Source organism: Pithys albifrons, chromosome Z, assembly GCF_047495875.1.
Source record: "Pithys albifrons albifrons isolate INPA30051 chromosome Z, PitAlb_v1, whole genome shotgun sequence".
NCBI lineage: Eukaryota > Metazoa > Chordata > Aves > Passeriformes > Thamnophilidae > Pithys > Pithys albifrons.
The window spans coordinates 59,681,008-59,696,414 of record NC_092497.1 but is presented as its reverse complement, the minus strand read 5'-3'; the positions used below and the strand labels follow the sequence as shown (position 1 = coordinate 59,696,414).

At 38.3% G+C, this 15,407-nt stretch overlaps 1 protein-coding gene across 6 annotated transcripts in view; it reads right to left on the bottom strand.

The window, feature by feature from the left end:
* FER (FER tyrosine kinase) overlaps positions 1-15,407 on the bottom strand; it is a 161,522-nt gene that overhangs the window by 128,683 nt on the left and 17,432 nt on the right. For all 6 annotated transcript variants that reach the window (XM_071579890.1, XM_071579894.1, XM_071579896.1 and 3 more), the window contains exons 3-5: positions 14,576-14,834; positions 10,179-10,352; positions 7,789-7,888 (exon numbers count right to left, since the gene is read on the bottom strand). In XM_071579890.1, coding sequence (XP_071435991.1) covers positions 7,789-7,888; positions 10,179-10,352; positions 14,576-14,782 — 481 coding nt within the window. In that variant the 5' untranslated portion in view covers positions 14,783-14,834. The remainder of the gene's footprint in view (positions 1-7,788; positions 7,889-10,178; positions 10,353-14,575; positions 14,835-15,407) is intronic.

Sequence of the window (15,407 nt, the reverse complement as noted above, 5' to 3'; positions counted from 1 at the left end):
TCCAACCCTTGGTCCAACTCCAGTCCCTTTACCAGATCATGGCACTCAGTGCCACGGCCAGTCTCACCTTAAAAACCTCCAGGGATGGGGAATCCACCCTCTCTCTGGGCAGGCCATTCCAATGCCTCATTACTCTCTCTGGAAAGAAGTTTTTCTGATATCCAACTTAAATTTAAGTTCTTGTAATTTTCTGTATTATAAACTCACCAGAGTAACACAGTATTTGATTTCAGAAAATTTAAAAACAGAATGAAGAGGGGAGATTCAGGGCTTTTGCCTTTATTTCCTTTTTTTTGTCAAATGAAGCAACAATCCTCCCCTGATAAAATACACAAATCTTCAGCATAATGTTTCAGACAGAAAAAAACTTCTTTTTTCATTTGCTTCAGAATCTTTTGCTTTGGTAAATATCAATACTAAATTATGAAACTTTCAATGCATATAGTAATCTACCCATTTCCCAATGTTCAGGATTGTAGTTCTTCAAATAATTTCCCAGAACTGCATTTATCTTTTTATCTGCATATTTCTCAACACTTTCAAAACCAGAAGTAATTTCTCAGTATGTTGCTGTCTCCACATTTGTTTATCAATAGATACAGTCACTTCCTTATTTATTTCAACTTTGAAGACATGCATTTTCACAGAGCATTATTTAATTGTGCCTGGAAAAGAATACTCCATTACATTATTTGTTTACATTGTGGTACTCAACACATTCTTTATACTTATGAATGAGATTGGCCATGGCTTTCAAATAGGTTTTCTCTAACAACACAATTTTTAAAAACAATAAAATATGTTTACATTAAGGAACCATAAAGCTTGACTCAACTGATATCACAGACTGAAAGCACAGCAAATACTAGTGGGACCCCAACATGATCTTTCTCTTAAGTGAATTTAAGTAACAACTAAGCACTTAAATCACAGCAAATAGATTTAAAAACTAGATATGAATAAAAAAAGGCCTGTCCTTGTATATCAAGACAGTGAATCAATTTATATTCATGTTAATTGATTCCCAACACTGAAGAATATGTTGCACAACTTACAGCGAGTTCTTTAAAAAGAAAACTGTTGCCCCCTGCTTTTGCAGGCAACCTTCTAATTTCTCCATTTCTTTTATAGAGCATTTCTTTGTAGTTTCTTCAGTTTCTCACGTCTTCATTTCTCAATAGGAAAAACACAGTTTGTAGAATTTCTTTGTTATTATTATTCTGTATTACTCATTGAACTGATCTTGGCACCTCTCTGACCAAGTTCTTTCTTTAAACTCAGTATTTTATCCTACAATGCTAGAGACATCTAAATATCACAGGTGATTGTGAAAATTACTTCCTTACATGATAGTTCTTATAGATCCCCTGAAAAACACCAGTGACAAGACTTTTACCCAGTGACTGACTTTTAAACATTCGGATTCCCATACTGAGCTCAGCTTCACTTCCCTAAGGACAAGACAGGAAGGACAGGATAGGACATTTCAGTTGGAAGGGACCTACAGCAACCATCTAATCCAACTGCCTGATCAATTCAGGGATGACCAAAAACCAAAGCATGTTTGGAGGCCACTGCATGAGTGCCTGTTAAACACAGACAGGCCTGGGACATTGGCCACCTTTCACAATGCCCAGGGTTCAAGCACTCTCTCAATAAAGAAAAGTTTCCTAATGTCAAGTCTGAACGTCCCCTGGCACAGCTTTAAGCCATTCCCATGTACTCTGTCAGTGCATCACAGGGAGAAGAGATCAGCACTTCCTGCTCCATTCCCCTCCTCAGGAAGCTGCAGAGAGCAATGAGGTCACCCCTCAGCCTCCTTTCCTCCAAACTGGACAAACCCAGAGGCCTCAGCTGCTCCTCCCAGGACATGCCTTCCAGACCTTCCACCGGCTGGGCTGTCCTGCTCTGGGGGCATTCAGGAACTGTCACATCCTCCTGAAACTGTGGGGCCCAGAACTGCTCTCAGTGCTCCAGGTGAGCAACACAAACCACAGTGGGATTATCCCTCTGCTGACCATGTGGCTGTGCTGTGGCTGATGCACCCCAGGGTAGGGTTTGCCCTCCTGCTGCCTGGTGTGGAGCCTGCTGGTGCTCAGCACCCAGATCCCTGTCCTGCAGGGCTGCTCTCCAGCCACTCTGCTCCCAGTTTAAGACTTATGGCCAGAACGTTTACATTTCATGCAAACTTCTACTGGGATGGCTTTGTCTGTTAGTTCTGTCTCAGGAAGCAAACTCAGAAATTCAGTGGGTGATCAGCCTTATCAGCACTGAGTAAACCAAGAGATGCAAATGCAGTGCTTTCAATTAACACAGGTTTCACAAGACCAGAGTCACAGAGATGGAAAGAAGATATGGACTTCATGTTCAGTCTCTAAGGTCTTTTTTCCCTTTATGTCTTGCAAAGGGATTACATGAGGATGTTTCTTCAAAAAATAAAATCACCTACTCCCTCCTCCATTCAACTTCTTTCTGAGAAGAGAATGAGAAGGTTTTTTCTGACTTAACAAATTCATGACTTCAAACAACAAATAGTTTTCTGATGGGGAAAAAACTATTTGTGTATACTTATGAGTCGGTAAGACAACCTTACATGAGTAATTCTCTGGTGACTGGGCTGCTTACACGTTTGGGCTTAGTGCTTTAGTCTCCCTCCTTCTCTCTCCCTTCTTTTTGGGTTCCTGATACTCGGTCACTCCTATTCATAAAGATACTGTTTTCTGAACTCTCTACAGTGTTCAGCCTCACTTTTCCAGCAACTGCAGAACCCACCCTATTACAACTTAGCTCAAATTTACAGAATACCAGATCTAAACTTCCGAAGTTAAGAATTAGTTTAGCAAATGTATCTGCTCAATGTTAGGATAAATAGCATCCAAATAGCAAACATGAATGTGCAATCTTTTGAACTGTTTTCAGATGTTTGAGCTATTAAGCACCTCTAGTAAAATTCTCTCAGAACTATGAGTGCTGGTCTGTGAGGACTGAGGAGAGCACATGCTGGGGCTGCATGTCTGTGTTCAGTGAAAACAACATGCCCAAGCTGGCCCCACACGCCACAAGAAGTCACCAAGATCTCTCTTTGCTTCCCAGGGTTTCCTGCTCTAGGAGCTTTATTTTACACAGAAGAAACAACCCAATCCCTTCCAAGCATTGGTAGCCTATATGAGTTGAAACATTTACAGCAGAGCATTAATTTGAAATCCATGCAGACTGCTGACTTCTGTGAGTGACAGACCAGTTCAGCCAGTGTCACTTGTTTTGCCTTAACAATGTAAGAGTTTCAGTCAAAACTAAGCTCAAAAAATACCCCACTAGGAGTTTCCCTCATCGTACCAACAACTAGAGGCAACACATGCCACCAGGAAATGTAGCTGTGTAATAACAAATTTACAGTCATCTCAGAATGAATGCACCAGCCACCAAGTATTATCTCACCACTTGGCTATTACAAAGAATAGTAGGACAGTAATTTGATTTAATGAAAGCTTTTTTAACAGCTCCCTTATTTATAATAGCTGTAGCTTATGCTGTTGTGCAACTTCAATATGGACCACAGAAGTCACACCAATTCTGAAATATTAAATCACAGGAATTGCACAGACTGGAAAATATTCTTCCAGCAGATGCAATGCTGTATAATGTGCTTAGTGCACAGTTAATATTTCTAGTCTCCTCTAAATCACAGTGTTGTCAGAGAACACAAGCCTAGGGAAATCTAGTATAGTATTTTTATGCTGCTGTAGCAGAATAAAATGAAATTATGATATTAAATACACTAGAATGAATATATTTTTCCTTTACTATTTACTTCAGATACATTATGTCATAGAAGAATGTTGCAACATAGTTTCTACATTCAACCAGTAATGAACTAGTGATAAGAATACAATCAACACCTGTAACAAATATATTTACATTAAAAATGCATTTTTTTCTAAAGATTATGCTGTATTAAAATTCAGTATGAACCTCCCAAAGCTGCCCTGGCTCTGTACCAACTTGCAATATTAATTGCTATAACAGCAACTGTTTCAGATTTAAACATCTAACACCAAATCAACTAGAAAAATACATGCCAAATTTGAAGACTTAATGATTCTCAATTTTTTTAAATATGTAAGAAGGGTAAATTATTGTTTATTACTTCGTGTAATAATCATTTCCTCCTTTATATAGTAGTCAGTAGTGCTTAATCAAAAAAATAAAGGAGGAAAGCTTTTGAAAGCCTCACAGACACACTCCCAGCTGTACTGAATAGATGCACAGTTCTGCAGAAACAAAAATAAGTGAACAAACAATAACTGAAAGCAACTCATCCAATGAAATGAGGTTCAAACTGTAATGAAATAACACAGTTGATATTAGCAGTTTTCCTACAGTTTCCATTTTGTACTTTCAACACGTTACTTATGAAACTATTTCAGAAGCCTTATGACTTCTTTAGCCAAACAATGCCTTTTCTACTTGGCACAAATTCTGGCTCGATGTGTTTTCTGCAGCAGAAACATCAACATGCCTCATTCTGATTACCTTGTTGCTCACCACCACTGATTAGCACAGCATTCTAAACTCAGACTTGTATACACTCTGAGAGTGTTATTTTGGACTCAGCATTGTATGATGTTTACATCATTTTTTCTTAATGTCACAGACCCGGAAGATTTCACAAGACTGTCCATTTCATTACAGAAAAACAGTAAGTTTTCATCTTACATTTTATCTTACATTTCTCTCCAGTGACCCCTGCATGCCCTATGACTTCAACATGCCCTAATGCCCCAGTTCTGCAAAGGAATATATTGTCGATTCCCAGTACATACTTTGTGGAGCTTTTTAAACAAAGCTTCCTAGTCCAGAAGAGACTACTGTAATCCCTTTGTCCACAGCATCCCAAAAACTGCCATATGCCTGGACTAGTTCAGCTTGTTGACTTCATCCCCTCTCAGCCTGTTCTCTCTTACCATACATTAAAAAAATGTAAGAATGAAGGACTGAAAAAAAAACCAAAACACCATCAACTAAATAAGCAACACCAGGCACATTGCCTGACACCCGGAGTCTCCATGCCCAAGAAAAACCAACCAGACTGCATTTGTGATTGCCATGGTAGTCAGTGGTCCAGAAAGGAGCAGCTACACGTGACTAAATGGGGTAAGGGCTGGAACAAACAGGATAATCAGTCACTCCTGACTGAGACAGCACAAACTGGTGCCCGTATCCAGGCAGTGCATTCCAGACCAAGGTGCAGTGGCAGCCAAGGCTCAGTGGTGCACTCTCTGAAACACATTGCAGGGGGTCCCCCAACAGTTCTGAGCCAGAAGATCAGAGACTTTCACCTTTTTCCACAAGTAGTGAGCAAAAAGGTTTCCAAAGTGAAGCTCCTGCATCCTTCAAAAAGCAGTTCCCTTTTCCTCACTAAAAAACTGTCCAAAAACTCACACCAGCTGCCTTTACCCATTGCCTTAACACAAATAAAATCTCTAACTAACCAGTATCATTACTCAGTCTCTAACACTTATTATTCTTTCCAGTGGTTCTCTTAAGTGCTTTCAGTAAAAAGTGAAAACACCTCTAACTCTGCTTTAGGGTGTCAACACATTAATTCCAAGTGATTGTCCACTTAGCTGGTGCAAAGTATAACACACAGAAATTCAAGTTTACCTGAGAACACTTTCTGACTGCACAAAATCACATCACTTCCACTGTATAAACGTTGCCAGTCTTTACCCTTTTTAGTTAATATCCTCTACCATGTGTGTTTAACTCAGAATTCAATTTCACTTCTAACAACTCAGCTAGAAAAAGGAATCCAATTCTCTTCACAAGCTGAAAAGCCACTTGTAGCTCTTCCACTAGAAGCTCTAGTAAACTTACTCTTTCACTAGGAAGTGGCTTTGCTATTCAAAACAAAACAGAAAAAGTCACTAAATTTCAAAATCACTACACTTGCAAAACGGAGACATTTCTCAGTCATTACTTTGTGTGACTTTCATTCTTTTCCTGTGGAGCAGCTGGTACAGTTGCTGCCTGAATTTGCAGGTAATTCAGCATACACAAAGATAAACCTGTGTGTCCTGAGGAGTAGTTCCGCCTTTGGCTACAGAGAGCCAAGACCAGTCACTGTCTTCAGGAACAGACTGTTAAGAACAGCATTTTACACAAGTGGAACTGGGCTGGTTATTTTAACACATTTCTTGTAGAAGCTGGTGTCCAAAGAACTTAATTTTTTTCTGTTTAACAAAATGTTTTTCAGCTTATTCTCCATATTTGGTTCTGCCCTCACACTGTTCTGGTAAGCACTGTTCCTTCCCTTGTTTCCAGTAATTCTTGAAATCCGGAAAAATGGAACCAGTTCGTATATTAACAGAGTAGTATTTCTTAATAACACATAATTTGAATAATCACTCCTTACTGAATAAAGGATAGCCAGGAATAACAAAGTATTACAATTTTAAGACTTCCTTAACTTTTCACTTCCCAGACCAGTTTGACAACTTAAGGCTCAGAAACGCCATGAAAACACCATGACTTGAAAAAAAATTCAAGTAGCTCAGCTGGCTTGCAGCTGATACACAACTGCAGTAGCTCATCAACTAGGTAAGTATTTGTAAACAGGAACACAGCCTGGGATGCAACAGGAGAGAACCAACTCTGCAACTTTTGGGAGAAAAACCTGCAACATTTTTATGGATGTGGGTGTTTGTCAAAATAGATTTACACTAAGATTTTAGAGGAAGTGAAATTAGGTATGAATTAAACATTAAATGGAAGCCTGAAAGAGAAGGTCAAAGAAAACCATAGGAGGTAAGTGTCTTAAAAATAGTTTGTGTTTGCTGTCTATCTAAAGAAACATTAATTCAGTTAAATCAAAACCAACAAAACATCACAGCTGCTGACAGCCAAAACACTCCTATTCCAATGGGAAAGTTTGGTGCTTCAGGAATGACCAGACTTGTAACAGGAAGACAGGATAAGACAGGATAAAAATAGCACACTAAGATCAGAGCACCCTACTATATTTTCCTTATTACATACTGTTTGTTTCCATGTTAAGTAGTTACCTGGGGATGAACGAAGTAACAAAATTAAAAGGTACATGTAGAAGACAGAGAACTGGATGAAAAGAACAGCCGAGCATGCATTTACATTTTTAAGTGAATATGAACATCAGCAAAAGAAAAGAAAAAAAAATGAGGCTGAGCAGTGCTTAAAATAACTTCTCTTATCTCCTGCTGTTTTGTCATCACATTCACATATCAGCTACCACTCCAAATTTTAGACAAATTTGGAAAGAAACAATCTTGCTCTCGGTACTGATAGCTACTATAATTATACTACATCAGAACAGAGACATTAACTGTTATTTAGACAGTCATATACAAACTTAAAGATGGATCTTGGAAAAACACTGCCATTCAATTAAATTTTCACTAAAGAAAGGAAAAAAATCTTAAGAGGGCACATAGGAACAGTTATTAGCAAGATATTCTAATACACAATAGAACAAAGGCTCTCCTTTATTTACTTATTCAAGCACAATTCAACTAGAATCAAAATCCATGCAGATTGAACACATCATTCCCTAAAAAAACCAAGTCATTGTGTAAATGACTTATTTTCCTCTTTTACTTGAGTTTGGCACAAGTCTGATGTGTTATACTAACAACAATTGATTGTAATTGAGTCATTCAAAATAAAAAAAATCGTCCTGTTTCATTGCATGAGTTTTAACAGGTTTGAAAAAGACACTAATAAATAGACAAAATTAACTCAAGTCAGTCATACCTTTAGCCACAGCTTCTTTATACTTTTCTTTGGCAGAATTCACTTCCTTTATTAGTTGTCTATAGCTAGATTTTAGTTTCTCTAGTTCTGTCTTTGTGACCTTTAAGAAAACAGAAATATAAAAAGCATTAAAAATACTTATTGTCAACATATAAAAAAAATCCTAACATTAGTGAAAGAGAATTAAGAGGATTTATTTTCTGAAATAAGGATATTGGCTTGAGATAATCTTAACAGGATACTACATGGTGCAATTACATGGTGCAAATTACATGTTACAAATTACATGGTGCAAAATCAAAATCAAAAATGCATAAAGGCCTGAAACAGAGATCTCCATTCACATCAGAGTAATTAAGAATATGTTTTGGAAAAAAGCTAATAATAAACAGTATTCCATTTCAATTACAATAAAACATTAAAAATATGCTATAAATCATACTAGGTTAAAATCTTCTACACATAGGAAGGAAATCCCTTAGCACCTAAAAAAAAGAAAAAAGGAAAGAAAAAAAGCAAGATAAAGAATTTTTAGATGTTACACTTCATACAAAAGACTAAGGAACAGCAACTGTGCATAAACCAATCAATCAACTGTAAAACTTAAATCCTTAAAAAGGAAAACAAAACCAAGGATACAAGTCCTATTACATGTGTGTAAAAGACATGGTATTTTACTGTCCTTAAGAACTTTCAAAGATTCCTCACTGCAGAGATGTCTAGACCAAGAAAGGATGACACGTATGAATGTCACCTCACCACCTTTTTTGTCAGCATATATTAAACACAGGAACTGTGCAGACACTGATGTTCACAAAGTTGGGATTCTGTCCTGGGAAACAGTTAAGAATTTTACCTCTATGCATTAACAAAAGCAGAAATAAGAACACGGAACATGTGAGGTATTCTGAATTTCAGGGAATCATTCTGTGAGTGTTCAAGGTACACAAAACCCTTAAACAAACAATGTGAGTGAACAATGAGAGAACGTATCCAACCAGAATGCTATTCAAATGTTTCTTTGGAAATCAGGAAGGGGGAAAAAAAACAAACCCAAAAAAACACAAACCAAAAAACAACACAAGCTTATTCATCAACATTCAAAACATTTCCACAGCTATGCAGCCCATAATAAAATAAAGTCAATATGGTTTGTCATTAATGATTTGGTGAGTGTTCAATATGCATTATTTTTTATTTTAAAAGGCAGTTTTATTACAGACTTTATTAGAATTTAACCTATTAATAAAAAAACCCCACATTTTGCATAGTCTCTTTTAAAAGTATACCTGAGTTTCCACCAGTCTTACTCCATTCAGCCTCTCCTTATCTTTTTTTCTTTTCCCATTTTTGCAATTCTCTGTAACTTCTATTATTTCTAATGTGCACTACCAGTTTTCCTCTTCTTCCATCCTGACTATTTTCAGCTCCACCAATCCAGAAGTAACAATGAGGATTATTTGGTTTGGAACCCTTATGAGATAATGGCAGGTTACTGACCATACATGAAAAGAGTGTGGTCCCCACACTCAGTACCTTGGGAAGATGTCATAATTCTAGCACATTATGGAAGCAATATTTAACTTAATGTATGTTTAGTTCAAGCATAGAATAGATTTAAGTTCTTCTCATAAATGGCCCAGGAATCTTTTACTCATCAGTCCATGAGAGTTGTGCTGCCACTACTCAGATGTTACAGTTTAATTATGCTACTCCAAAGACCAAATTCTCTGCTGGAAGAATGAAGAAACTGCTTTTCCTTCTCTATGAAGACCTTTCAGACCAGCAATCTGATTTTTGACATTTGCAGCTAAACTTCCCCCAGAGCTCCCGAATGGAACTGTGATTTCTTGTCAGCTTCACCGAGGAGACACAGCGCTCCCAACACAAGCAGGACGGCTGACATGCCATGGAAAAGGCCCTGAAGAGCTTTATCTGCAGCCTCGATGTTTGGCTTACCCTTGATTTATATTTTAGAATAGGGACAACAATCCTGTCCCCACCCAAAACAGTCTGGACCGTCAAGAGCACTCATTAACCAAAGTTTACAGTGCCCTGGTCCCAGGAATGTCTGGAGCAGAACGAGAAAGAGAAGAGAGATGGAACAGAGAAGTGTCACACAGAAGTATCCTTTCTGCAACAACAGCATTTCCAGTGCTATCTGTCCACAGAAATTCATACAGAAGAAAGTTTTCCATTTCTGCCTTGTCAGGTAGCAAGAGAGAAAAACTGTTTAGGACATCACTAAAATTTAAACTGAGCATTCTACAGATCACACATTACAACTTTTACCTCAGCAAAACAAAACAAAACTAAAAAATTCACCCTCAATTTATTACTTTTCTAAACTTACATAAATCAATTTATAAAGCACAGCTGAAAAAAATTACCTTGTACATCTCTGCTTCAATTTGTTGGTGAACACCTACGAAACTCTTCTTAACTTGCTGCTTATCTTTGATCATCATGGTGAGCCTATGCAAAGGCCCAGAATTAAGATCCTCTGCGTGTGTCTTCATTATTTTGCTCAGCTGTTCTGTTTGCTGTACCACGAGCAACCAAGACTATTAAAAAAAGTCAGAACAGAAAAAGCACTTACTTATTTCAGCTTACAAATAACCAAACAATTAATATGAACTGTGGGAAAAGATGCATCACTGTTTAAAACAATCTGGTAAAAAAAATCATTTTAAACTTACCCAAATGCATTTGAGATGCTCCTGCAACAGTAAAATCACACCTCAAACTTACTCATAAAAAAAGCAGCAGAGACAAAAATACAATACTGTATGTTCACCCTTCAGTCCTAGCACTTCTGAACACTAAAGGAAGCCTTAGAATCACAGAATCATAGAATGGATTGGGTTGGAAAAGACCTCCGAGATCATCCGGTCCAACCCTTGGTCCAACTCCAGTCCATTTACCAGATCATGGCACTCAGTGCCACGACCAAGCTCAGGTTAAAAACCTCCAGGGATGGGGAATCCACCCTCTCTCTGGGCAGCCCATTCCAATGCCTGATTACTCTCTCTGGAAAGAATTTTTTTCTGATTACAGCCTTTTTATTTTAAATACATTGCCGACACCCCTGACAACCATGTTCCCGTGTCTTTGTTCCCGTTTCCCAGGCACAGTCACTCTGCCCAAGCTGATTCTCTGCCCTTGTCTGAACACCCCACAGTAAATGTGCATTTGCGTGGTCAAGGTTTAAGAGGAGACCATTCCATCAGTTTCTTCTCGTTGCTGACAGCATCAGTCAGGCTGCCATGATCACACACAAGGTGCTACAGAGACTCATCTGTCACAGAGATCCAACATCTTTCTGTATCCTCACTTTAATAACTTCCCTGGACACTCTGTCACTCAGTTTTTAGGACAGATTAATGTGTTGTGTGTGACTTTTGAGTACAGACACAAGTCTACAGATAACACAGCTGCAAACATGAAATTAAACTTCAGCTCAAATAAAAGCCTGCTATACTGGTTTTACTGGCATTTATCTTACTCTTGTTGAAACAGAAATCAACCTTAGATAAAAACCTTAGAAAATTAGCTTTGGGGTTTCCTTACATCCCATATACAAACATATATACATAATATTTCCACCTCTCCATGACAATGCTGCAACTCAAACTGGATTGTGGAGAACAAAACAAAAGACAATTAACTCCCTCTCATTTTGAACCATCTTTAGCATTTCCTGTAGCTTGTAAATACCCCACAGACAGGCACGGAGCTATCTCGACTGCCAGAGGTGCGGTGTTGTAACAGGTCACAGCCTAAACCTTCCTGGTATGGCTGAAAACCATCTCACCTCTCCCTTACAGAACACTTTTCAAATGACAGAGAAGCCACACTGCAAAGCTGCACAGGATAAAAACATCATTAAACACCTCTCTGAGAGGATCGGCCCTTATGGTTACAGAAGAGTTCATAAAAGTGCTCTCAGAGGTCAAAATGTAGTCAGAATCCTCCATTTTTTAAGGGTGATTTATTACTCACAAGTATTGTTTTAACTACCCTGAAAAATCACAACAGAAGGATTTGTCAACAATACTCAGTCTACAATTCACCAAAAGAGCCTGAAAAAGTGAGAAGCACAGCAAAAATTTCCATTTCCACTGAAAAAAAAGAAAAAATATTGCATATTTTCTTGTTCTTTACATTCCTCTTTCCATCAAGAAAAGATGAAACTGATGTTTCCATGAGGAAGTATCAGTTAAGTTGGACTTCTGTGCTTTGTATGATGACATTTTGATATTTTAAATTAGGAAAAGCTGAAAAGAAAATGCTTCAAAAATTGAGATTTTCATAGGACAGAAAAGCAGCTGGGTGGGGGCAGCAGCAAAGGCAAAGCATTTTCTTCCACAAGAAAATAACCATAAGCCATCAAATGCAATAAGCTACAATATTGTTGGGTTTAACTGTATTTTTTGACATAATCAAAGACAAAAGAGCTGTTGGGACAGATTGGTATTTGGTTTTGATGACACATAATACCAAAACAGACATTTTACATTTTAGGGGATGTAAGACACTAGATTTATGTTCCATAAGTTTTGCATCATACTTTGACTTTGTAAAATGTCAGCAAGAGAAAAAAAAAGCATCATGAAATAGTAAAATAAATTGAATTAGAATGCAATGAGCAAAATAATCAATAATTTAGACATTTTAAGTGGCAAATGTGTCACTACATAAGGCTGAACTCTTAGCTGTCAGAGAAATTTTAAGGCAAGCCCATACAGAAGATCTGTCAGTAGCACACAAACACTTTTGCTGTTTTATAAAGATGTAGAAATAAAGGACATGACTTAAGTGAAAAATGGCACCAATTTACGAGTTTAAAAAAAAGTAAAAAGGAAGAAAAATAATGCTGAACAACAACTTGAATGTCTATGTCCAAAACACAGTTTCAAAATGTGGCACACAGGCCTCTCTTCAAGCCAAAAAGAAGATGGTCAAAGTCAAACCTTTGGCTTTCCTGAAGTTATTTGCTCACAGAAGTGCCCATGTCTGTAACATGATCCATCTCAGACTGAGCTACCTGCACAAAGGCTAAGGGTTTTTATACCTTATAATGCTAAATACTCTGATGACAATGCCTCTTTACTCTTCTAGCCATAATCTGCACTGTTTCATTGCCTGAAAGAATTGCAAGATAGTTCAGGCAGCATTAAGGGCACTAAGAGCAATTCAGCTGGGGCAGCAACAGCAGGAGTCACATCACCAATAATTCCATACAAAACTTTGGTATTTAACAGGAGAAAGCTTGAAAAGAACACATGACATCTCTCAATCATTCATCCTTATCGCTCTCTACAACTCCCTGAAAGGATATTGTAGCCAGGTGGGGGTTGGTCTCTTCTCTCCGGCAACCAGCAGTAGGACAAGGGAGCACGGGCTTAAGCTCTGCCAGGGGAGGTTTAGGTTGGATATCAAGGAGAAGTTCTTTCCAGAGAGAGTAATCAGGCATTGGGATGGCCTGCCCAGAGAGGTGGTGCATTCACCATCCCTGGAGGTTTTTAAGGTGAGACTGGACATGGCACTGAGTGCCATGAGCTGGTAATCAAAGTGGGGTTGGATCAAGGGTTGGACTTGATGATCTCAGAGGACTCTTCCAACCCAACTGATTCCACAATTCTGTGATCTTGGGCTAATGAAAATGCTTCAGCATTGATTGACTGAAACAATCACAACTTTAACAGCAACATCAGTAACAAACTGTAAGAAACATAACTGGGTGACAAGCATTTCAGATACACCACCAAAACACACAGACAGGGAAAAAGGGCAGTATTTCAATTGACAAGGCAGGAATTTCTGTCGGGGAGGGAAGCAACAACAGAATGTTACAGATAAACACTGAGCAGTGCTACTCTTGGGGCAGCTGAAGCTACTCCAGCACAGCTCCCAAGCCACACACACTGTCACTGTAATCCAGAATAAATCTGTGCTGCTGCACAAGGAGCACTCCTGTTCCTAAAGCTACGCCAGTGATAGGATTCAAGCAGCCACCACATAAGCCCAAGACATAAAAACTGCTTTGTCTAAAATCTAACTTGATGCAAAAAGGGTGTTTTCCTGCAGAGAGAAGATCAGGATTCAGGCCAGACTGAAGGGACTGTGCAACCACTGCTAAAGCACACGGACCAAGAACTGAATATGCCATTAAAACAAGTAGTTTTCTCTTGCTGGGGGTAGTCCAAGCCAGGAGTAAAACTTTCAAATAGGAGATAAAGGAATTCTGCTTCATCAGAGCATTTACTGGACTTGCAGTAATCTGAAAAATTAGTTATTTGTAGGAAGCACAGCCTTACCTTCACAAAAAGTCAACACAGTTATTTCAAATTGGACACAAAATAACTTCACAATTATGAGAAACATCCTAAATTAATGGTTTGTTTTTACAACACATGCTGCAGTGTGAATAACAGTTGGAATGCTGGGCTTTGACTTGGTTTCCTGGCATTTTTCTATTTCTGTCACAAATTCTATACAACGTAAACAATAGTTCCTATTTAACTGTCTTGAAAGAAAAGCTTACTATGGCACACTCAATTTTCAAAACTCTAAACAAAGTAGCAGGCTCAACCTAGGTATGTAAAATAATGAATTTTAAAAATCAGGATGGAGTCTAGCTCAGTCATTATTTTCAAAGCAAGACTAGAGCTCAACCTCTGTATATTTCACTGAGGAACTAAAAGGAACCCACAATAAACCCCAAAATCAAACCCAGCTTCACTACATCCAAGAATATTCCAAATTCAAAATACTTCAGACTTACCTTGGACACATTGCTGATATAATCCAATTGACAGGTGCTCTCTTTATCTACTTGATTACAAAGGTTCTGCAAAGTGGAGGCATACTCCTTGTCACTTTTCACTCGCATTACCATGAATTTCTTCACCGTTTCCAGCAGTCGCAGTTCCCAGTCTTGCAGTTTCAATAAAGCATCATGAGAATACTTCAGGTCACCTCCAAACCCCATTTTTTAAGGCACTATATACCACGCAGGGGAAAACACAGGCTCTTCACCACATCTGAAAAGAGAACAAGGTTGATGAGACAATTACCAAAAGAAAAATGTCCAGTGAGACAAAGAGCAACTATTAATGCCTAAACCCTGAAATAACTTCATCATGAGTTAAACGCACACATAAACCTCCAGAATATGGACTGAATGGAGCCTAAGAGCACTGTTTCAAAAACCCATACAAGACTGGAAGAGATTTCAGGCTTAGATTTGTTCTCCAGTTTCCAATTCTGAAAAAACATACCTTCCTAATTTAAACTACATTATGAGGGAAGACATAATAGTATCTAAGATAATAACGTCCAATCAACATATTTAATCAAATAAGCACAGCTGACAGTATCTCCAGACAAGAGCTGCCAACAGCTCTTTTCCACTTCTGGTGACCTGAAACATTTGTTTAAGAATCACAGAATCATAGACTGGATTGGGTTGGAAAAGATCTCCAAGATCATCAAGTTCAACCCTTGGTCCAACTCCAGTCCCTTTACCAGATCATGGCACTCAGTGCCATGGCCAATCTCAGGTTAGAAACATTCAGTGATGGGGAATCCACCCTCTCTCTGGGCAGCCCATTCCA